At 46.9% G+C, this 24,807-nt stretch overlaps 1 protein-coding gene across 2 annotated transcripts in view; it reads left to right on the forward strand.

Moving 5' to 3' along the window:
* Positions 1–6: 6 nt before the first annotated feature.
* The window catches only part of MXI1 (MAX interactor 1, dimerization protein), a 55,791-nt gene continuing 30,990 nt past the window's right edge, over positions 7–24,807 (forward strand). The window contains exons 1-2 of one of the 2 annotated variants that reach the window (XM_057375560.1): positions 7–260; positions 10,924–11,056. In XM_057375560.1, the coding sequence (XP_057231543.1) occupies positions 65–260; positions 10,924–11,056 (329 nt within the window). In that variant the 5' untranslated portion in view covers positions 7–64. Of the gene's footprint in view, positions 261–9,817; positions 10,182–10,923; positions 11,057–24,807 lie in introns of those variants that run through there. The other variant, XM_057375561.1, reaches the window with a different exon arrangement.

Consider the following 24,807-nt stretch of genomic DNA (forward strand, 5'->3'; position numbering starts at 1 on the left):
GGCAGCGCCGGCACACGGACGGACAGACGGACGGACGGAGCACCGCGTGGGGAGGCGGCGGGGCATGGGGAAGCGCGGGCGGCCGCGGAGGGAGCCGCGGAGCGAGGAGCGGAGCGCAGGGGCGGCCGGCGGGGCCCGGTGCCCCCTCGGGGACATCTGCAACACGAGCCCCGCGGCGGGCATGGACACCTTTCTCTACAATGTGCAGGTGCTGCTGGAGGCCGCCAGCTACCTGGAGCGGATCGAGAAGGAGAATAAAAGTAAGTGCGGGCTGGCGGCTGTGGCCGCGCGTGTGCGTGACGGCGGAGCGGTCAGGAGGGATAAAAAAAAAAAACCCCAAACTTTCGGCTGGCTGCAGGAACCGGCGACGCAGTGACAAAGGGCGCCGGGGCCGGCCTGCACCCCCCGCGGCAGAGGCGTGCGTGCGACCCCCTGCGCCACTGGGGAGACCGGGCCCGGGGGAAAGTTTGGGATGGAGAGTGTAGCGGGACGGCGTGGGGAGGGGGAGCGCATCTCCGGTTCTCGGAGACAGCGGGCTCGGGGGGGGCACCAAGAGGGGTCGGGGGGGCCGGCGGGCCCCGCGCGGAGCYGGAGCCGGTGGCGGAGCCGGAGCGGCGGGGGAGGAGGCGATGACACGTCCCCGCTCCCCCCGCCGGGGCATGGGCAGAGTCACGTAGGCAAGTGGCAGCGCTCGCCAGGTAGCCGGCGGGGAGGAGAGGGCAGGGCAGAACAGTGCAGGGCAGGGCGAGCGTCCGGTGCGGGGCGGTGGCCCGCCGCGCCGCTAGCCTTCTGCTCCGCGGGCGCGGAGGGTGCGCGCAGCCCGCACCTTTCTCCTACGGAGTGTTCTCCTGAGCGGGCACGCGGGCTGCGAGGGACGGCAGCACCGCGGGGAAGCAGCGCTTTMGGAACAAAGGGGCGGCCGTGGCCCGCGGCGGAGCGCGGCCGCGGACCCCGCGCAGTGGCGGAGCGCACTCCCGCGGCGCTGCGCCCGGCACGCCCCGCCCCCGCGGGCGGACACATGGTTCGCACATGGAGCCAGCGCGCCGCGCTCATTGGCCGCCGCCTGCCGGGGGCGGGGCCGCGCGTGCCGCTCCGCCAATGCGCGGCGCCGGGGTCCCCCGTGTGACGTCACGCGTTGCCGAGCGGAGCGGGCCCGGGGGGGCGCGGGGCTGGGGGGGCTCGCTCCGGGGTGGGGGGGGCTCGGCACCGGGRCTCGGGGACCTGCGAGCCCGGGACTGTCACATGCCACCCGCGCCGGGAACCCCCGGCTCCGCTCCGCCACCGCCACCTGGCCCTTGTTTTCCTCGGGTTTCTCTGTTATTCTTTGTTTTAGTCTTTGATTTCGTAAAATTTTCTGCTTTCATTTTTAAATCAGTTTTTTACCTTCTTTTTTTTTTTAATCTGCTCTCTGGTTTTCTGTTTGGGTTTTTTCTCCCCTTCTTTCTCCTCTCCGCGGGCACGTGCTGCGTTTTCCCATTTAACTTTACAAAGAGATCAGCGCGTCCGTCACCGCGCGTTTCCATCGCACTGTCACCCTTTCCTCGCCATTCATCCCCTACAGTAGCTATAGGTCCCTTACAGGTGACAATATAGGGTGCCCTTGTTTTGCCAAAAAAGCTGCGTGCACGCAGACTTCCGGGRAAAGGGATCCCACTGCGGAGAAGCTGCTCTGCCGCTAAAGCTGCAGCCAGAAGCCCTTGTTCTTTGCTCGCCCAGAACAAATACAGGCTGCTTTTCTGTTTTTGAAAGTTGAGTTAATATTGGGGTGGGATTTTTTTTCTCGTGCTAATTGTTGTTTTGTAATGAATCTGCAAAGCCAAGCGTCTGAGGAGCTGAGCTGCACCATGAGCAGCAGCTGTAAGCAGGAAAATGACAGGAGACACCGTCAAGAATTSGGTTTGCATGTGAAAACAGCAGCACCCCTGGTTTGGAAATCGAGTGTGAGACCGCTGGTTGGGTTTGTTTTTTTCTCAAGGAGGGCTCTTGTTGTGAAGGGGAACTGTCAAAATAATGGGGTTTTATTTCAGGAGAGGGGAGGATAGAATTTTCCTTGCCGTTGAGATGGATAGTATCTTGATCTTTTATACGCTCCATTTAAAAATACATCATTTTATACTGTTCCTTGTTTGGGACTGGRAAATGAGTAGGACAGCAGGATACAGGAATTTTTATTGCTAGATTTAGAAAAGAGGTGTTTTCATCTAAACAGCTCCATTCCTGTGCGCTTGTTTTCGCTGAAGCTTTCATTGGTAATCATCGAGGTCATAATGCTGAAAATCATCAATTTCATTAGGCAATTCTGCAAAACCTTTCAATATTTTAATTTACAATCAGGACATTTTAAGGTGAAAAGTCCCATTTAACCAGAGGTTCAGCTAGTGAATGCGCTGTTGAGAACGTCACCGTCACAAACCAGGCAGCTTTTACATGTTGCTCCCAAACAAAGAAAAATGCTGCTGGGATTGGAAAACAATCTCTGAGCATTACTGGCCCTATCTAAACTGAGGAACAGCTGCAGAAGCGGGAGRGTTATATCCTAATGTTTATACATCTCCTTTCTGGGAAGGGATTTGCATGCAGAGCTCAGGTTATTGCAGCAAGAGAATGCTGTGCCCTTTCGTCTGCTAGAGCAGGGGTGATTGCTCAGTGCCCCCAGCGCTAGCAGCCTGGCAGAGAAGTTCCTAATGGCTGGTCACTCCTCGTTAYAGTCTCTGACCTAACAATTAGCAATAACAGGGGAGATGAGCTCAAAAAAGTTTGATGATGGAGACTGCCAGACTTGGTTGCAGTCAGACTTGGTACTTGCCTGCTTCCTGCAGGTTGCCCAGGTCATTTGACCACAGTGTTACACAGGGCTGTAATGAGCTATTTTGGGGTTACTCCCATCAGGAAGGTGGCTGAGTCACAGCCCTGTTGTGCAGGTGCTGTACACGCAGGGGAGTGACGGTGCCCTGCCCCAAGGAATCACAGTCTTAAAAAAACAGAGGTGACAGGTAGATGTTTGTCTCCTCTTGGCCAGGATGGGTGACAGGGACAGAGCTGGGTAAAGCACCAGGATGCTGGTTGGGATCAGCATCACAGTGGTATGGCAGCTGAAGGGCTTTGGTAGCCAAAGGAATGAATTTAAGGAAGGGCTGTTATGGCTCAGTGAGCTCAAGTGGTTTTTCTCGTACTTTTATGGTTTCTGATAAACCACACTCAGTGTCCTCATTCGTTCTTCCAAGCCTTTGGTGSCTGTGCTGCATTATTCACCTTTTCAAAAGTGTCCTCAGTAGGAGCAGATGCTGTTTGGTAGAGGGGCCCCCTGAGAGTTGGACACAACCTCTTCTCTTGTGAATCCAAGTGCTTGGATATCCCACAGTGTGCATGTCACACCTTACGGTGATAGAGGAGCAGTTAAAAGGATCTTTTCAGCCCCCAAAACACACCTATCCTTGTTTGCAGGTCAGTAGTGCAAGGCAGACAACGGAGCCTTCCATGTCTAGGACAGGACTTTCAGATAAGGCAGGACTTTCYTACCTGCTTGAAGCTCAGGGAGAAATAAGGAGATGATTATGATTTATATTTATAGGCCCCACATCCTATCATTGTGGTCGTGAATAATAGCAGAGGGGGCGTGGGTTGGCTGGGTGGTGTGGAAGCAGAACCACAGGGCAGAGAGCCATGGAGSATGTACTGTCAGGGCTATGGCAGGAGGAGACTGTTCAGGAGTGGCCTCTCAGCACCACCCTTATAGTATTCACATACCTTTTAAAATATTGGAATAAAAATTAYCTRTGTTAYAGTACAGTGGCAGAGAAGGTTAGAGTTCTGTTATCAGACTCCTCAGGTAAGCTGAAGGATTTTAGCTACTGAAATATAACTGAATTACTTTTCCAGTTGAACCTCTGGGAGTGAATAACAGTGCWGTGTGCCTTCATGCTGCAGTTCTCATGGTGTGACCATAAAATCCRATCCCACACACCTTACTAACTGACAAGTACAGGTTTCCAAATGACCTGTTTCTAGAAATTTAAGCTGGGTATCCAAGAAATAGAAACGTCACATGAAAAAAGTTACAGTGGCTGTTTTCAAAAATGAAAGTTGTACTGAGGGCAGCTCTGTTGGTGTATCTGTAACCTCTGCAAATGCCACTTCATGAATAAGCATCGCTGAAAATCTGTAGCAGCTGAAATGCTGGAATTGGGACGATGTTTTTAGAGGGAGCTGGAATAAATTCAGCTGAGGTTTAGTGTGTGTCAAGCATCACCTTTGTGTGTTTGGACACATGTTTTTGTCAGTAGGAGTTGCATAAACACATGATGAATCCTTCGGATGCGATGACTTATCTGTAATAGACATRGTGTGTAATACATTCTGATCTCACTACAGATACAGACTTGTGTTGCCATATCCTCTTCCAAAAGCATGAAGGCAATCAAGTCGCTGTAACAGGGGTGACAAGTTCACAAATCTAATAGAGGTGTGCATGCATGGGGCAGTGGACTTTGGCCCCTCACAAGAGACAGCTAGATCTTCAAGTGCTGGCTATGTTTATTGATCTTCTGACCAGGAATAACAAATGGGTGATCTTAGATTTGTCCTTTGCTCCTGAATAATTCTCTCTGAGGGAGAGGACAACTGAACCTTGAGAATGAGCTAACAGTATCTTCACCATATGGCTCCTTCCATTGTTTATATGCTCTTGAGGGTCCTTTTTGACAAACCAAAGCAATAACAGAACCCTGTAATTAGCAGAGAGCAGAAGAAGCCGAGACTGCATTTGGTTTGTGTGCAGAGTTCCGACTGAATCAATGAGTGCTGAACACGTGGCTCAAGGTCAGCGTAGATGGTCTTGGATCTTATGGTGATGTGATATATAGAGCAGTGTGGGACCCCTTTATTTATACATTTTTCATCCAGCTCACAATAAACTCCTTTCATTCCTCCTGGTTTATGACCTGGCCATAGTGATTCATGCATTAGCCACTTCCAGGTTGGGTTATTTTGACTCACACTGTTTGGACCTCAGCATAAAATTCAGAAGGAAGCCACAGCAGGAGAAATGATAGGGCAGAGGTAAAACCATGGGACTTTGCCAGAAGTGCTGCTGAGAACCGATCACATCCCTTGTCAGCAGAGCATCCTGAGAGCTGGCAGAGAAGCAACTTCTGCTGCTGGCTGAAGAGCCCTACCTACTTGTTATTTAGCTGAAAGACTGTGTATATTTTTTTCTTATGGGARCTCCTCTTAATTTTGCAACTGGATCAGTTAAGTGACATAATCAAAGTCACAGAGTAAGTTGCTGTCTCAATATAAATCGGGGCACAGCACAGGTCTGAAAACAGAACACATCTCCTGGAGAAAGGGGCAAGTAGCCCAAAGAGCCAGTAGACCTGTGGCTTTTATCTTACTGATTGGCAGAGCTTGGTCTTTGAATCAGAGTGTATGCTTTTTCCTGTTCAAACTCTTCGATATTTCAGTGGTTTGGTTTTGAGAAATGTCTGTCCTCAGYGGTGGATGGGTTCCAGATACCAGTGGGAGTGCTGAAAGGGATTATCTGATGCCTTGCGAAAGAATGAAGCTGGCGGATGAGAAATGAGGCCATGTCCTATAGCACTTGTAGGTTCCTTAGTCAAGGTATTGCAAGCCTTGGAAGGGTGTTGAGTAGATGGGACTTGGGTTGTTCTCCAGTCTGCTGCTGCCAGTCCTGCAATACTGATATTACAGTCTTGACTACGAGTACRGAGACCTGGTTGTTACAGTGTGTGCTGACATGTTGTTCAGATGTTGTTCCCCTCACTAGAGAAACAAGAGTGGTATGGATCTGCTGTTTCCTGAAATTTGGTGAATCAGTGATTCTTTGCACTGTTTTGAGAGTGCCAGAAAATGGTTCCTCCTGGGGATCTGTGTTCATGCTTTCATTGCAGAAGTGTTAGATTTCAAGGATTTGAAAACTTTACTARGAATTTGGAGGAATTGCGTGAAGGTGGGCAAAGGAAGCTCATGACTTCAAGATGTTGCTATCTTGATGTYCCTCCCAGAATGTGCAGAGGGTTGGGGATAGGAGGATTTTAGCAAAGGCCAAATACAGAAAGGAAAACAAGACAGATTAGCCAGAGAGATTGCCCTTATTGAAAATAACTTCCACGTTGCAAAGCATTGTGCTATTTCTGAGCTTGTGTTCAAAGCACAGGGTTGGGCATCTTGATTCGTGAGACATGTTCCTGTTCCACCTCTGGGTGTGTCTTCATGTGAGCAATTATGCTGCTTACACCTCAGTTTCCCTTCCTGCAGAGTGGAAAGAAAATAGCTAAAGTAATTTCAGGTTTGAGAAGCTTAAAACATTACTTTCTGGAAAGCTCTTAGAAAATTTCCCTGATGGAAGTTGCTAGTTTAATGCAAGTGATGGTGATGTTGATAAAAAACAGATCACATCTGTTGCACTTGATGAAAATAGTACAGCAGCATTTCAGATGTAAATATTAATTGATTTCTGCACTGCCGATTTCTTCTTGGATATTTAAATTATTGCTAAGGAGGAGGGAAAGGCTATCAGGGAGATTAACAAATCCATTATTAAGGCTGGAAATGGAGGGTTGCCGAAGTGCCATTTAATAAAATGTAAAAAGCCCCTTTCTAAAGGGCGAAGCAGCAGCACACACAATGAAAGTGAATCACAGCTGCCAGAAGGGATGCCAAGCAGCAAGCACTTATAATCAGAAAACTGTACTTACAGATCATTCGGAGCCACTAAATTAAATGATCTCATTTTCTCCTAAAATACTCTTCCTTTAGTCCCTCCCCAGTGTTGCCTGCGGATTGCTCAACCACATTTAAAATCTGACTTTGGGGGCTTTTTGGTCAGCAGTAGAATGGCAGTGGGCCTCTTTGTGTTAYTCACTTTCCACCCACTTTTGTTTCTGTCACATACAACTCTGGCATTTTGCAGGCTGACCTGCCCACACGAGCACTTGCGATGGTAACTGCGAGATTTTGCAGATCCGTTGTGGCTCCATGCTTGACTTGCCTTTTCTTTAGGGCTCCTTCTTTGGGGAAATGTCCCACGGTTTATTCCCAAATTTGTCTTTGTTTCACACAGATTTTTTTTTCTAGTTGTGTGTTGTTTACTTCAGAAACAAAGACTTGGAAGCCGAGTTGAAGTGTAAATGCAAGAGCTGGTCCTAGATTATTTCATGCAGAGCTGATCCTGCTGTTACTTCATTCCAGGGCTGATTTAATTCACCATGTGTATCAGGGTCCTCCTCCTTCATACTCTCTTGTTTTGTATCTTGAACTTTACCTTCATGAGGCTGATACTCTGATAGGCTCCCAACCTACCCCTTCATTTTCCAGCCATGACTTTCCCTATTTAATCCTTAGAGGGGCACCACATATGTCCCAGGAAAAGCTAGTGGCAGTGGATGCTGATAAAAGCCTATTTTGCAGTGATTTTGGGGCTTTATCGTGAGTTTGGGGGTGGGAGTTGTGGGGTTTGGGTTTTTTAATGATTAGTATTGCTAATTCTGAGAGGCAAATGGCTCCCAGGTTTTGGAAGTAGGTTAGAGGAARCACAGTTCGAGCCCAGAAATGCTCTTCTGTTAACCTTGCTGTTGTGGAGATGTCTTTGCACCTGTGTCCTTTTCCTTAATCCAAGATCCTATGAGCAGTCTTTGAGACTGCTCAAATTTGGAATTTTCCATGTGCTTTTAACAATCTCTTCTATGGGCAGTTTCCAGTGTAGAAACATGAGGTGGGGAGAGAGAATACTTCCTTCCTTGAGTTCCTCCCCAGACAAAAGCCAGTCTTTACACATGCTGTGGTCTGGCTGGGTGTAGGTGTATGAGTAGAGGCTGTYCTGTCCAAGCAAGGGGTGGGACTGGCTTTCCCAGAATGAGGGAGGGATGTCCCTGGAGATGYCCCAGCTTCCTTTATTTTTCAGCTRTCCCACCTTAAGAGAAACAAAACAAAACAGCCCCTAGAGATTTGGAGATGAAAAGGTCTGTGTAAGAACTGAATAGTGGTATTATTTTTACCTCCATCAGCTGCAAGCCTGCAGTTTTCTGMGGAAACCTCAGAAATGGTGAATCAGCAAATTGTGTGTAGAGAAAAGTTAGCTACCCTGAATCCACTTTTTCCAGGCCTCCTCAAGTTGAGTGCTGGCAACTCTTGCAGCTCCATCATGAATCTCTTGATGTTTTGTGCTCTGGCTAAAGCCCTTGCTACCAGACACAAGCTATTAATTGAGAATCTCTGCCTTTCTGTTTTTTCTTTCCAGGTACTTCTCTATCTCCTATTCTGATGGAGGAATGCTTGCAAATGTAAATAGTCATGGCCTAAAGCTTCAGAAAATAAGCCGTTAGAAYTCTAAAACAGTCTTTGGAGGGTTTCTAAGTCAGAATCAGTTTGAGATTCAGATTTTTACCATGAATGCTCTGAATCTGATCTTGAACGTTCTCTGAGTGTGTGCTTTTTGAGTAAGTCAGGTATTTTAGAGACCAGTATCATACAATTATATGTTATCAGGTTTTTAAGCTCCATTCCAGCTAATGTAGAAGTTGGTAAAATTCAGGGTCTCATAGAAGTGGTCCCAGGGTTTCTACCTACATGAAAATCAGAATGTTAAATACATGATTAAAATTCTGAAAAGAGTGATCATACTGGAAGGTGTGTGACAGCATTTGTTAAAATGTTGAGATGGTCACTGTTGTTCTTTGTAGATGTGCTGCTTCAAATACMGTGAATTTGCTGTCTATGGTATCTGTTGTCTTTGTTCTCAAGGGCTCTGTGCACATTGGAAAATGGGTCTCACTCCTTAGTCTCCCATGAAAAACAGTGTATCAGTCACTCCAGGTGGGAATTCCTGGCACTTTGTCTTTAGTTACATCTCCACAGGTGAGGTGTGGAAAGCTTCCAGCCTTTGGCTGTGCCCTGTCGTTTGTAGCCTTTATCCTTTATCGGCTTTATCCTTTCCACAGCCCTGCCAGTTCCATGGCGGTGGGCATGGAGCCATTGCCTGGAGTGCTGTGTCCACTTCTGGGCTCCTCAGTTCAAGAGAGACATGGAGCTCCTAGACCAGGCCCAGTGGAGGACTGTGAAGTTGTTCAGGGGGCTGGAGCWTCTCTGTTATGGGGAAAGGCTGAGGGAGTTGGGCCTGKTCAGCCTCAAGAAGAGATGGCTGMGAGRGGACTTTACCGGTGTCTGTCAGTGTCTGCAGGGAGGCGGCAGAGGCTCTGTTGGGTGGTTGGGCAACAGGACAAGTGGCAACGGGCAGAGACTGATACACAGGAAATTCCACCTGAGTATGAGGAACAACTTCACTGTGCGAGTAACTAAACGCTGGCACAGATTGCCCAGAGAGAGGTTGTGGAGTCTCCCTCGCTGGAGATATTCCAGAGCCGTCTGGATGCAATTCTGTACAATGTGTTCTGGGGTGACCCCGCTTGAGCAGGGAGGTTGACCCACKKTGGTCCCTCCCAACCTGGCCCACTCTGTGATTCTGTGACCCCATCACCTCGGGGTCTGGGTGGGCACGGAGCCATCACCTCAGGGGTGGGAGCACACAGCCATTGCCGCGGGAGGTTCGTGCGTGTGTCGCTGCCCCCGACACGCTCCGGCCGTGCCTCGTGTTCCCGGGAACTGCATTTCCCAGCCCGCCCCGCTCCGCTCCGCTCCGCTCCGCCCGCCCGTGAGCGCCGGGCAGAGGTAAACAAAGTGCTGTGAGGCGGCGGGCGGGGCGGCGGCCGGAGGGGCCGGTCCCGCCACGGGGCTGCCGGGCCGAGGGGCCGGGGCTGGGATCCTGGCAGGGCCCGGCGTGAGGGGGAATCCGGGCTGGCCAAGGGGGCAGCGCTCGGCCGGGCGCTGGGGACGGGGCTGGGTCAGGAATAGCGCCGCCGTTCCCGGCGGGAGCATCCCGGAGCGGGTGCTTCCTCCGGCATTTCCTCGTGTGTTCCCTTGCCGCCCTTCGCCCTCCCAGGAGAGCCGGCCCCCGGGACGGGGTGACGAGGCCCGGGCACTGGGCAGAGACGGCGATCCCCGGCGCCTCCCCACCGCAGCCGCCCCCGTCTCCAGCGGGGAAGCCGGGAGCGTGGGGGCGGAGGGCGGCCCGGGGCTGCGGAGCCCCCCGGCCATGGAGCAAGTCCAGATGATCAACATCCAGCGGCTGCTRGAGGCGGCCGAGTATCTGGAGCGAAGGGAGAGAGGTAATGGGGGGAGGATGGGTGCCCTCCGTGAGGGGAAGGCAGCTGGGGTCAGATCCCCATCGAGGGGGGAGAGTGACCTCGGGGAAGGGATCAGAACGGGTGTTTGCTGGAAGGATGGTGGTAAATCTGCAGCAGTGAGGGGCTGGATGAGGGATAGACTAATGAGTCCTCCTGGAGGTGGAAGGCTTTTTGCAGAGTGGGGGACATTGGCGTGGATGTAGGTTCTGGAAGGAAAAGGGGGGATTGGTGTGAAAGTTTTCCACTGGGCAGGAGGCATGGTGGTGGGTGGCTCTGGCTCAGCAGAGACGTCAGTGGCACAGTGAAATAGATGTGTTTTGCCTGATTCAGATAGGTTGGGAAGGAAGAGGTAGACGAGGCACTCTCTGGACTGTCATGGTTTTTTTTCATATTTTCAGTGTTTGAGTGGCCATCCTCCCTCCAGGGTTGGCAGAGATTTTATACTTCCCTTCCTCCCTGTTCTCCACCTCCCAGTCCACTTCCCTGTGAATATATCCTCAGTCATTTCCCTGAGCTGTTGTGGTTAAAGGCCTCCCCAGCTAGGCCCATGGGTTAGTGGTGAGGCCTACCTGCTGACTTCTTTCTCTTCCCCCCCACCAGTTCTTTCTTTTTGTTTTGTTTCTCTCTTTCTTTTTTTTTTTTTTTTTGTGTTTTTGTTTGTTTGGTTTTGTTTGTTTGTTTGTTTGTTTTGTTTTTAATGCCCTGCCTGTTGATTTTCTTGCAGAGTGCGAACATGGCTATGCCTCGACCTTCCCCTCAGTTCCAAGCCCTGGACTACAAGAGCCAAAGCCCACGCGGAGGCTGAGCCGGGCACGGAAATACAGCGGCAGTGGCAGCATTGCCAGTATTGCCACCAGGTACGACATGGGCAGGACAGCACAGGGGGCAGGAGTGGGGGTGAAGCTGCAGAAGAAAGSTGGAGGCAGTGGAGAGAAACCTGCCCTCTGGAGAGAATGAGAAGAGTGTGAAAAGCTAGAGGGATTGAGAGCTGGGGTACACAAGTGCAGCGTCCATTCTGGATCCATAGCACTGGAAGCAGAGGGGACACAGGGGAGTTGGGTCTGAAGTGGCAYTGCCAGCTGACATCATGCCAAGGCTCAGATGCTGCAGCAGGAAGGGGGATAGGGAGATCTGTTCCATAAGGTTTAGGGAGGAGGTAGGCAATAGCTATTTCCATTACATACAACTGATGTCTTTCCAACCCAGAAATCACTGCTTTTAAGGGATAGTGCATGTGCAGCCTGGGTGCTTTGGGATTGTAATGACAGGCATGATTCGAAGCAAGGAAATGTTTTGAAATGGATCCCCTACAACAAATGGGAGAGAGGGAGATGACTGACTGTAATGTACAACATGTTAAAAATYCAGTTCAGGAAAATGAAGCTGTCTTTCAGTCTGCCTTTCAGGGCAGTGGGATTTCCCAGCTTTTGATAGCTTGGTAATTGTAGAGCTCCATGTTTTTGACACTTCTCTTATACACTGCCATGTTTCTTGCTTTCTTAAAGCTAGAAGAGACAACAGGATTAAGCCTATCGCTTGGTGCTGTAGTTGCATCTGCCTCTTCCCTTTTATTCCTGTTCTTTTTATTTTTGTTTGCTACCTTCTGTAGATTTGTTCAGACCTTGTTGAGACCTTCTGGAATAGAAAACTTCAGAAACATAAAGTATGTGTTTGAAAAGACATTTGCAAGCTTGCTTTTACTGCAGCAGGGCCCTAGCAATCCATAAAATGGTGGCAGGTGGCTCAGGTGATTAAGGCTTTCTTAAGGCCATTGGGAAGAACCTGTAAAGGCCTGAGGGAAAGGTGCCTTTGCTTGCAGTGATTCTGCTTCGGCAGCACTTGATAATARAGGTTGTTTGAAGCAATGTTAGGACACCTTGCTGGGGAAGTTTTTCTTCATCAGGATCAGCATCTCTTGAGCTCTTTGTATGCGGAATATTTGTATTTCCTTCACTACTTCATCCAGCCTCTCCTAATTTGAGGGCAGTTGTAGCTCTTACTGTTTATCATGAACCGAAGTCCCCAGTCCTGTGACTTTGTGTTGGAAAATGATGGCAAATGCTGAATTGAGGTCGGTATTTTTCCCTTTAGGTTTCCCACATACTATTTTTCCATCCCACACCTCTTTGTCTCAAAGGCCTTTGTCATGGCAACCTGCCCTTCTCCAGAGGAGGGCTGGAAGCACATCCCCCTCAGGAACTCCTTAGCACTGATTCCAGCAGCCTGTAGGCTGGAGAGGGATGCAGAGCACTCCCTGTCCCTGGGGCCAGGGTGCTCAGCAGGCCCTGCCAGCACAGAGCCCCAGGCACAGCTCTCCTGGGGCAGCTCTGTGCTGACACCAGCCCGCTGGGCCCTTGAGCATGACAGGCTGAATATGTTCATGTGGGGGGAAAGGCAACAGAYAAGCAGAAAAAGTACTTTCTACTCTTTCTTAAAACCTTCTTTATGCAAGGCCAAATTGAATCTTTAGAGTGAGAGTACAGTTACCCAGCCTGTTGCCCTCTGTGCTTGTTACAGCCTCAGGGAATGACCAGTGTTASGTCTGCTCCAGGCAGAGATCAGAGTGGGGCTTTTGGGGAGCTTAGACCTTACATGCACAGTTGGAAATGGAAGTTTCTTTTAGCACAAGTCGTAGCAGCTTGCACTTGCTGTAGGAGATGGCAGGCCTTCCAGATGGCTGAAGTGCCGGGAAGTGACAACTGTGAAGTTTAGGGTGCCTCCAAATTCACTGCAGTGTCTTTTGTGTGATGCTGAGTATAGCATCAGCCTTGTTTAAGGRAGGCTCTGTATCATCTCTTCCTGTTAAAATCAAAGGGGCAATTCAGTAAGTTCTGTCGGCTGGAGTTGGAATGGACTTTGAATTAAATATCAAGCCCTTGATGAGGAACAAAACTTACATTTCATGTGTGGACAAGAGATTTTCTTAGATTGCTTTTGTCTCAAAATGTTTAATTAGTGTAGAGAAATTATGCATTTGGATCTCATGCAGATCTTGTAATTTAACAGCCTCCTGTAAAAATGTCTCTCAAGCAACCTTGGCAAAGTGCTGATGTTTTATTTTTTTCTCTTTTTATTTATACACTTTTACAGATTGACATGTGTACATTGTTGATGGTCTTTATTGAACAAAAAAAATCCCTGATTTTATGGTGCAGGGTATTTACGAAGCCTAGTTGCTTGTTTGATTCACAGTTTAGATCCGAGTATTTCCCTTCAGCATTTGCAGCCCAGTCATGAGAGCTATTTCCTCCCAACAGGCCCTGTGCWGTCATTGCACAAACACCTAGAAAGTTCTGAGGAGCAGACAGCCCAGCTCTGGATGGCAGTGGTGGAGMAAATCTTATTCTTACAGAACTATGGCAGTCTTACAGTTCCAGCAAAGTAATTCTTTTCTATCCCAAACAGGGGTGTGCAGATAAGAGGGAAAACATTCTTCATGATTTCTAATTCATATGTTCCAATTTTAAAGAAGGACGTTGTGGCTCAGGTTCTCTTCCTTCGCTTGTCTTAGTTGTGCAACCGACAGCATGGAGATTGCTGCAGAGGGCTTCTTTCTGCAATCATTATCTACATGAATGTGCAGTGTTTGGTGTAGACATTTGAAAGATGTACTGACTTTGAATTAAAACATTGATATGTTTATAAATACCGTTTTGCTTTAGTCAGGGATATTTCGATATGGAAAATTACCCACCTGCAGAAAATAAGTGGAGAATCACAGTCATTGTAACCTGGTGTTTATAATAGACAAGGGAAACTTTTTTAAACAAATCCTACTTAACACACGATAAAAGCAAAGCACCAAGCAAATCAATTAGCCAAGATATATTACATTTGAATTGAATATGCCTATTTAAATTGGCTCTTGACAAAGGTATCTTCTCGTTTTTGGAATGGGATGAAAAATGAGCAGAGGTTTGTTACAGCATCACTTAATGTTACTTCTGAAGATGTTTCTGGAGCAGAAGCTGGGTTCTAAAAACTTGCTAGAGAAGTGAAGTAGTCTGTGCTGGGAGTGCGGTTCTGTGAATACATTAACTTGCACACAACGTCACTGGAAACTGCTCTCATGGACCCTACATGTGCAGTTTTAATAGCCCAGTTATTTGAAAGGTTCATTATAGTTAGTTAGGATTAGCYTGGTTTGATATTTATACATTTTGGAAAATAATTGAGAAGACTTTTTAATCAATTTAAATCATTGTGTCAGCAGGAAATAAAATAAACAGTAGGGTTGCTAAATGATTTTTTGCCCCAATAATACCATCAATTTAATGAAGTTAAGATTTATAACGAAATCTGAAATTATATTATTATRTTATTCAATATTAGATTGTCATTTGTGTTTTGTTTTTATTTAGGCTCTCAGGCATGTAGAAAAGCCTGTTATTTTTTGGTCTAATCCTGGGGAAATACCAAGCATCCTCCCAGCAGCACTGGGARCCCTCAGCTCTCCCAAGAGGGCCGTGTTGTTAAGGTCTCTCAAAGATCTACTGCTCAGTTCCATGCAGGAGGGTTTGATCTCTGTCCAGTTTCTTTTTCCTTTCATTTTCCTCTCTTCCCATTATCCTCCCTTGTGTTTGAGGCTGCTTCCCAAGGGCCTTTCAGACAYCTAGAGTCTCATAGCAGGTTGCTTGCAGAGCTTGGAGTCGGCAGCTGTAATGAATGAGTATGGTGAGGCATTTTGGACGTGTTATCTTGGAAATCTGGGTGTCTGGGTTTCTTTGCCCTTCTGGCTGTTCTACTGATGCAGCTCCTCATTTKCTCTGTTGTTGCACTCTCCTCTGCCCCATATGAAACTTTTTTTCTCACGCTTCTAAATCCCATCACTTGGTTTTGTGCTGAATCTTCTCTGTAGGCCTTCAGTCTCATCTTTTGAAACTCTCTTTTGAGGGTAAGTATGGGGATTGTACTGCTGAAACCCTCAGGTATTCTTGGCTTTAAGCTTGATTTGCGCACAGTGTCCCAGAGCAAGGACTGAGGGGTGGGTGGATAGGTGTGCATTAGGTACCTCATGTGCCTTAGGTGATGTCTTCATGTGGCACAGGTTCATAAACAACAGTGCAGAAGCTGAAAGGATGTGGCTGCAAGTGTAGCTGCAAGTCAGCCTTGCCTATCTGGTGCGTAAGAAAGATGATTTACCCCAGCAGCAGTGCTGTGCAGCTGTACCTTGCTGTGCAGAGCAGGAGTAGAGGGGTTGGTGAACACTGCATAGTTTTAATATATTATATCTTTTCTGTCAAAGAAGGTTTCCGCCCTCTACCCCCCTATTGTGCTGCTGACGGTGTACCTGGCAATTTTCAGTTCTTCCTAGAGCGTCTGGAGTTAGGACAGTGCTGTAACTATGATTTTATTGGGGGAGAGGGTGTGCAGGTGGCTGTGTGGTTTGCTTGTCTTGTTTAAGGAATTCCTGAAAAAACAAATTGCTTTGTCAGCTAATGTTGCACTACATTTCTGCACAGAGCCCCAACCCTGTCTTCATGTCCCAGAGAATTGGTCTCTGAGACTTTTTATCTACAGCTTTCCTGCTTCCTAGGCACTATTTGTTGTTACTGGTTTCTGGATGATACGTTGTTTATTTGCTTGTGAATTTTTGGTTTGGTTTTTTTTTTTTTTTTTTTTTTTNACCCACTTGCACTGTATCACACCTGACTCCATAGCTAGTGGGAGTTGAGTTTTGACTAGCTGTGTGTAGGTGGGTTAGAATCTGGCCCTTGTGTAATATGGGAGGGATAGAGGCTGCTTTCTGCCTCAAGCCTTGTAGTGCCAGGAAGCTCTGTTCATGGCTCAGGACCTGGCTTTTGCTTCATGGAGTACAAATCCATATGTGTCAAACAGAGAAAGTGTGAGATCTGCTGTGCCGTGTTTTGATAATGTACAAACAGTGTGATTAGTATCTGGAATCTTCATCTTGCTGTTGAAGCTTTGTGTAGAGGTACTTGGAGACAGGTTCTTGCTTTCCAGTAGAGGGTATACCTGAATATTCTGGTTAATTTCTTAAGAAAGGGAAGCTGGACAAAGCTGAGCTGTAAAGGATTGCTTCTCTCTTAGATGTGTTGAGGGAGAGTGGCCAGCAATACTGAGTATAGTTAAGGTATGTGCATAACTTCWTTTTGAGAAAGCATAATGATAGTTTAAGTGTTGGGCTGGCCAACTGGATTGCTGGTCCATGCACAAGAGGCAATCAACCCATGTTCAAATCCCACTGTCTTTGTAGGTTTGTACTGGCATACCGGTGCTCAGAGGAGGCTGGCAGGTAGCACTGTACTCACACAACTGCTCAGCCTCAGCACATGCCTTCTGCCCATTCCATGTCATTTGCCCCAGTGCAATCTGCAAGTGTAGATAAGCAAATCCTAGTGATGCTGGAGTTTCTGAACCTGCCAGCACTACATTGTGTGAGATCCTGCCACGATTTGGAAAGTTTAAAAAGTACCTGATGCAGGTGAGGTTTTGTATACAGTGTCTTCTCCGTGGTTCTTGGCTTTGCAGTACAACTGGCAGGTTACCCTGAGGTGAACCCAGCAAATATCATGAGAAGTGTAAATCCCACTCTCCAGTGAGGAATGAGGCCTCCAAAAGTGCAAGAGCTGATGTAGTAATTTCCATGGGGGTACCCACTGTGTTTCTCTTTGTCACCCTGTTTATTTTATAACTCTCCAAGGGAGGAGATCCTGCAGAGCTGCAGTTCCTGTTTTCCTTTGTGTGTTAGCAGTATAGCCCTGCATAGGGGTATCTGGGCAGCAGGGAGTCTCTGCAGAAACYCACAGTTCTGGGCTCAATTTATACATTATACCTTCAGTAGTTATAAAATGTAATTTGTATTCTCTTTGGACTATCCAAGTTGTGCAAAGAGACCTTTGTGTAAACGAAGAGTAGGCCCAGTTGTCGATGTTACCTGCAACTGAACTGTAATTCTCTGCTGCAGCATCTGTCTGCTGTGAAGTGTCACTATTTGTGGCTGAAGACTCATGGCCCTTYGTCCCCCCAGATTTGGGGGAATCCTTTACAGGAGTGTGCTGTTTTGCAGCAGTGGGAGTTAGTCAGGGCTCATGCTGTTGGTGTTGCACATCTGCTCAGTTAGAGCTGTGCTGCAGCTGCCATGAGCTGATTTGCATCACTGAACACAATGCTGGTGTGACGACAGGAAAGTTCAGATTKTGGTTCTTATGTTCTCAGGGTCTTTTGAAATGTGAAGGTTGTTAGATTCAGYGTCTAGAGAAATTTGGTGTCTTGGCATGGTGGGGAGGATATTTGGGCCAAACCTGGTCATCTGTTCCTACATTTCTCTTCTTTTCCCATTGTATTCAGTGTACAGGCAATTCTCTGTTTTAAGTCATATTCCTTCTTTGTCAGGTGTTTTGGGTTTTTCCCATCTTGGCACATTTGTACCCTTTTTATATCTTCYCTGTGTAATGCTTCATCCACAACACATGCAGGGATTTATCCTTCACATTTTTGTTTAACCTGACCTGGTGCTGGGCTCTGCAGTGAATTGGTTGTCACCTGTAGTGTTGTTTCCATCTGCTCCTCTGTTTTTAGGTAAGACTGACTTTTTCCTTTCTTGCTCCTGATTGAGCTTTCAAATCCATTTCTATTTTTGACCCAAACAGACTGGTCAATGTCCTGCTGCTGAGTTAATTGTCTTGCTTGTTGGAGTTCCTGCTGTTCATCATCTCCTGATCCCTCCTGACAAACTTCTGTCCAAATTCAAAGACTGGCTGCTATTTGTTCTCCTCCTGAGAGTGTTGGCTCCTACTCCCTACCTTCTTTGAACCAACAATGATAGGATTTGTTTTTGTTGACTTATTTTGGGCTCTCTTGATCAGAGCCTGTGGGTCTCTGGGGCTGTGCACTTGGCTGGCCTTTGCCTGGATCTCTTCTGTGTGAGACAGTGCCTTGTTGATCAGCTCAGAGGGAACAGGCCTGCTTTTTCCATTATGCTGGATATATTCCCATCTCTCTTTTCTGTGTTCCCTACTGTACTTTCAGTCCTTTCATTCTCTGATATGAAAGTGATTTCACTTCAGTTTTGTTGCTTTATGAATCYAGTTTGAAGTAGCCTTAGATGATTTCCAACATTATCTTAATTACTTGTTTATGCTTTRCTGCTTGCTCTGTGACAAGCAGTCATGTGGACTGAGAGCAATCCTTTTGCCTCAGTTTTGATTAAAATTTCTCTCCATAAAATAGTCGATTATTTTCTGAAAGCTTCTCATTTATCTCTTACCATCTGTTTTACCATCATGAAGGGAGAAGTTGTGGGAAAGGACAGGTGACATTGGGATTGCTGTTGGGACTGATACTCCAGTGGTCATTGTCCAGATGCCTGGGCAGCACTAAAGCAACGTACAGGCATGGTAAGGTAACATGGCACCAGTTCTGGTTTGCCTTTAACAGTGAGGCTACAAGGTGCAGCAGTTCATGAACTGCTTCACAGGCAGCCTGGCCATCTGGGAACTGTGGGAGGTAGCCACCTTGCAGCCTTCATGATAATTGCTGCTGCTTGTGAGCCAGAACTGTAAGAACAGAAGAAATTGAAGCTCTTCCRTTTTTCTCAGCCTTCCTTTTCCATGGATCTCCCAAATGCTAGATGAGTGTATCCCTCTTGACAGAATACAGGTCCAGATGTATAGACATGTGGGTTCTCTTCCTGATTTTCTTGCAGCCTGTGGAGTCTTAGTGCCTCAGTTTCCCTAGTACACCATGTAGCTACAGTAGTGTTAGTGTATTTTCCTGTTAGCAAGTATATTTCCCCCTGCCTTCATTTCCAGGCACAGTATTGAAGCTGTGTAGTTGTAACATGAGAGATAGCTAACAAGTCTAAATAGAAGTGAAGGAAGTCTGGCCTGGCCCACAGCCATACAAATGCCATCAGTTTCTTTTCAAACAGAGTGCATTTCAGTCAGGTGGTGTTTACTTAAAAAGCCTCATTTTCCCCAATGCATCTGAAGGCAGTTTCTTGAGGGCAGAAGATGTGTGTTGCAGAGAAGTACATGTTCCCCAAACAGACTGCTGCACTGCAGAGGACACTGCCTAGGCTATTTCTGGAAATGACCATCTTCCTCAAAAGGGTAATGTTATGTGTGGGAAGAAGCATGGTATAGGGCAAGGGGCTGGCATGCTGGGCCCTTGGATCATTTCCTGAGTCTGCTGCCGAAAGGCTGCACGATCTGGGCACGTCAGATGACCTACATGGGTCCTACCATCTGCACATTGTATGGCTCCCACCATCTGTACRTTGGGGTAATGCACACACTTTTCTAATCCTGTTTTCCGGAAGCAGTATAGATGTTCTGATGGCTTGTGATGTTTGAAAGAAGTAGATTTGAAAATTTCCTCCTGTGTCTTTGTTCTTTTTCTGTGAACCACTGCAATGCAGGTACCAGCAACTGGGATACTGGTTCTGATGTGACCTTGGAAGGGGCTGAGTCCCTGGCCATGTAGTGAGACTCATGTATCCTACAGCAGGAAGTCAGCAGGACAGGGACCACACAGAGAGGTGTTTGTATTTTTCTGTSCTCATTCCTTGTCATGCTCTTCCTTATTCATGGGGGGCTTGGAGGTGCCATGGTGATACTTCTTTCTCCAGGTCATGGAATATGTGGTTTTGTCCATGTATTAATAAAAAAGGCAAGAATCTGTTTACAAGAAGTTCAAACTGTCTTGCATCATGGATCACAGACAGGAATCTTGCCTTGGTAAAAGCAGAAAATACATTTTTTCAGGACAATGGAGAATCTACCTGAATTGTCTTAAGTTCTAAACTGTTCTAGAARATGTTGTGTGCTGCATGTCCAAGGGAGATGGAATAGGGTTTCTCGACTGAAATAAATGGCTAAGGTACTTCACCAAGTGAGCATACATCAGCCTTTGTCTCTGATCTGTGTGTACAAGYCCCTTCTGATGTGATTAGCTGTGAGCTGGGAAGAGGAGAAAATGGTTTCTGTAGGGCTTTTGCTCACAAGTGGCAGAAGTTAGAAGGCAGACGAATGGAGGAGTGAACACCACATTAGAGAATTTGCTTCACTCTTGGCTGATGTCAGCTGCCCACTGTCTGGTCAKCAAGTCCCTTTCAGCCCAGCTTGTTATGGGAGACCCCAAGTAGTCTGTTCCTCACACAGTGATTTTTTTAGGATACAAACCTGGGATCTGGGCTGTGGAAATACTGGTTGCTGCAACCACAAGGGGCACCAGCAAGACTTGTGTTTAGAACATGTAAAGTGGCCCAGAAAACCAGGTCCTTGGGGGTCTTGGCAGAAGTGCTCAGAGAGACGTGAAGATGCAATTCTGATTTCCCTGTTTCTTAGCTTCCAGTTTGGAAAGTGAGGATGCTTGACAGTAAATGTGCTTGTGATCTGCCCAGCCACTACTCTCTCCGAGCCTGTAGAAAAGCCTGTAAGGAAAGCACCAGTTCTGTATTCAGAGCAGGGCTTGGCTTGAGGCCATGCATTGAACAATGAGGAGAAAACAAAAAAAAATATTGAATAGCTGCTTGTTCAGCAAACCCAGTTCCTCTTGGCTGTGCAGGGCCCTGCATGAGGACAGTATTCCCCTAGCTCTTGGGGTGAGGATGACCATGTGGTATCTCAGGTGGTGCAGGAGAAAGCCCACAACAACACACTTGCTCCTAGCCTGCACAGTGGGGAGGGAAGCCAGCTGGGGACTTCTTTGCTGGCCCCAGACTGCAGCACTGAATGCAAACAACATTCCTGCTGTTATGTTGCCTGGCTTGGAAAACCYTTCCCTGCAGAGTGCCACCTTGCGCTGCTTTTTGGGACGTTGGTCTGGTTTGGGGAAAGCTCAGCTCTGGAGGTGGGATAAACTCTTGGTGCTCAGCAAAGAGGAGTTTTCTCCTGTGTGCTGAAAACGCGGAACATGCATCAACAGAACAGTGTTGCTTCCCCAGCTGAGGATTATGTCTGATACATCTGTTGGTTTTTATCAGTAAATTAATACTGCTTTGGTTTTGGCTCCCATTTTAGTTTCTTTGGCACTTTGTGCAATGGTGTTTGAGTGTTGGGTTAGCTCACTTGGCAGACAGTGGRCAAGATATCAAGGCTGGTTTAGGTATGGGTTGCTGTTGGTTGTGGGCTTTTTTCTTGCTTTCCCACTTAGACTTCACAATGATTACATGATTTTTGGGRGGTATTTGACCCAAGAATCAGATGGCCTTACTGTTCTTGTTAACTGTCTCTGGGATGCCCGAGACAAGCTACTTTATCCTGGGGTTCAGGGAGCCCAATTTAAGTACCCTGCTGTGCTACACATTTCTTACATGACCTTGGGAAAATGATAAAGAGTTTCTGTGAGTTGTTGTTGTCTCCTTGCATAAAAATTATTATGGAAGGGTTAATTTTGAAATGTTGCAAACACTAATAATGATTATGGGGAGCAGATAGCAAATTATGAGGGGCCGCGTAAGTACTGTAGGTGATTGAATATATTTACTTCTTGAAGGCATGTATGCAGTTCACTTTTAAAAGTTGTTTTGACTGAGTCTTGCAGGAGACTTTCACAATACTGTGTAGAAACCCAAGGGTAGGTGACTTTCTACAGTTGTAAACCACATGGAAGAGCTCTCTTCCGCTCTTTGAGCTGAAAACAGACTGTGGGGCCATTTCTCCTTTCCCAAAGATGAACAAACATGAACAGATGCCAGTACGGCTGCGTTCCCTTCTCTGTTGGAGACTGAGAATGTGAACTTTGGAAAGGATCTGGCTCGATCCTGGGAAAACAGCTTTGATCAGAGCCTTAAGAGGAATCTGATACCGTGTCCATCTAAGAGCGACAGAAAAACTAGCCAGAGTTTGGGGCCAGGTTAATCTGGTGCATCTCCAYTGACGTAAGTGAGAAGGTGAAACAGTCTGTTCTGTCCCCTCACTTCAGCTCTCCTGGAGAAGAATTTACTCTGGACTTCAAGGCCAGGCAGTGGAGGGGATCATGAGATAGCAATGGTTTAAGATAGTTTTTCTCTGGTATTGCTTGGARGGAAATGTTTTGTTTGTTGATATGCAAGGCTGAGGTGATGCCCTTGTTAGACTTAAGGCTGCTACTTGCAAAGGGCATAAAGACGGCAGCAGAAGGACTCCTGCTCCGGCTGTGCCATCTTCTGTTCAGTTGCATTCTGCTCCTCCTCCCTCTAGGGGCTCAGGGCAGTGTTGAGTACCAKAAGCTGCTATTGTTCCCAAAGCTCCCCTGAGGCTCACTGAAGACCWGACTTCTGGGCCTCCCACGGGTAAGGTGGACTCACAACTCGCTTAGAAAAAGCCCTTGAGCATCTCTATCCAGCAGGAAGAATTAACTCTTGTGCAGCCATCATTTGTCKTGCCATTGGGCTGGAAGCCTCACGTGCTGCTGCTGGTGAAGCTTCTTCATGGGCTTCCCAGGCTGGCTTCTGCATTGGCTTCACAGGCTACTTTTGGTGTTGATTCACTTGAAACCTTGGCAGAGAGCTGGGCTTCTTCAACAGTAAGTTTTGTTTTGTAGACACAGGTAGATTTAAAATGTAAAAAAGCTGTTGATCACCCTTCTTTTCCATGTGTTTTGTTTTGTCATTTTTGAGGAAGAACTCGTATAAAAGAGAGCAGTAATGTAATTCACTGGTTCCAGAAGGGTTGGTTGTTCTTGGCTTGGGGAGCTGAAGAAGGCATTTCCTGCAGGGGAGTTTTGTGGCCCAGTGAATGGGTGTCAGCAGAGCCAGAAGGTGGGAAAGGTCTGTAAAATGAAGAAGAATGAGGTTATATGTGATGTGATGATGCATAAGCAGGAGAAGCAGCTAAACCCGAGTGAAGTAAGACAGAAGGCAGTTGGGCTGGTCTGCAGATGGATGTTCTTGTTTTGCTAAACATGATTCAGGTAACTATGCCCTAATTTTCACAGACTGGTGAGATACTACTTTCCTTATTAAACTCCTGATAAAGCTGGGATGAGTGAACTTGGAGGAGAAGCACTGGGTCTGTGTAGGCATTAAGGACATGTATTGGAAGAGACCCCTGAGGGCCAGCAGCAGCTCCTGAGACAACAGTCTATCTGTTGTATTGGAGATGCAGTTCTTGGAGTCCCTGACTCCTCTGGAGCCAGGAGCTGGTACCAGATACAGGCAGGAAGATGAGCAGGTTCAATAGAGACAACGGCATAGGACAAGGGCTGTCGACTGCTGTGTTTTCCAAATAGAAAATAGTTACCTCACTGAGAACTCAAACCAAAATGCAGATATTCTGCAAATGTATGTATTGGCCCATTTATCAGTAATAAATGTGTTAACCAGAAATATCAGCTGTGTTTAATGCCAGGTGGCAGCTTTGTGATTTTAATTACAGTAAAAACCCCAATGACAAATTAATTCAGTTCTCTTTAGAGCTTGCTCCTCCCTGATGAAGTTAGTTGTGTTGCTTTATCTGTGCTCAGGCAAAGTTTGGCTGCCTCTGCCATGGTAGGAGAGGTTTTMTTTACATAAAGAAAATGGAATAAAGTGGCAAATTAGTTGCACATTCTCATTTACTGGGGGACTTCAGTGCAGTTTAATGTTTTAGCAACAGTTTGTTACTGTGTTGGATAGCAAGGTTGTGGGCAGAATCCCTCTAACTGGCACAAAAAGGTTGTTGCATCCAACCTTAAATTAGAATGACTGACAATTGCTGCTTCTCTCTTCCTATTTTGTATGCAGTTTCAGGTATCTGGTGTAAATTGGGATAAACTTGAGTTTGTCCTCTTTTAGTTTTTTGTTGCTTAAAATCTTGATGGGGACTGTTCTGCTATTTTTGTTGTTGTTGGCTTCTTTATGTTAAGCTTCTAAAATGAAGAATGAACATTCAAGAGTGAACATTCTTGATCTTTTTCCAAGCTGTTTTCAAAATGTGGTGAGCAGGATCTTCCTCCTTAGTAACATATATTCAGTTTTTAGGAGTAGTTAACATTTTGGGTGTTTTAAAGTGATTGTTAAAGAACTGACTGCAGTAGAAGCCTGACTTTAAATGAGGACCCTGCAAACAGTTTGTGCTTGAGCTACTTTTAAATYGCAGCTGACGTTTTGAGCAGTGCCAGAACATGTGCTTGGGCTTTTGTTTTCCCCTCTGAACATGTCCATACCCGCATGGCTGTGGTTTCAACTTGGCAGGTTCTGCTTTCACTGTCCACCTGACAGTGGGATGCAAGTTCCTCTGGTTTGTGGTCCATGCTCGACAGAGGTGTTCTTGTTTCACTGGGTCTTGTTTCACTTGTTTCATTATCAGCAGCAGCGCAGTAGCATCACACTGAGCACGCTGGTTTCTTGGTGTTGTAAACCCAGAGTGTTCCCTGAATTTTGGCAATAGTTTACTGATAGTTTTAGCTGTGGTGTTCATCCTGTACCCATCAAAAAGCTGGTGATGGTGCACAAGGATGAGACCTTGATTTCAGTCTGCTGATAGTCTCTGGGTTCKCAGTTGGTGACAAGACCAGCTCAGTTAGAGATCCAGTTACATTTGTTTCTGTACCTATTTAAGTAAAACTTACTTTTCTGAATCATATCTGTAGAGGTGCCTCCATTTTTTTCCGCTTCACTGACAGCACTGTCCTTGTTTAACTTCAAATAARTCTTAGTAATATGTGTAGCCCAAAGATGTGG

This window comes from Malurus melanocephalus, unplaced genomic scaffold (genome assembly GCF_030028575.1).
Source record: "Malurus melanocephalus ecotype Western Australia unplaced genomic scaffold, MMel_1.1 scaffold_252, whole genome shotgun sequence".
NCBI classification, from domain to species: domain Eukaryota; kingdom Metazoa; phylum Chordata; class Aves; order Passeriformes; family Maluridae; genus Malurus; species Malurus melanocephalus.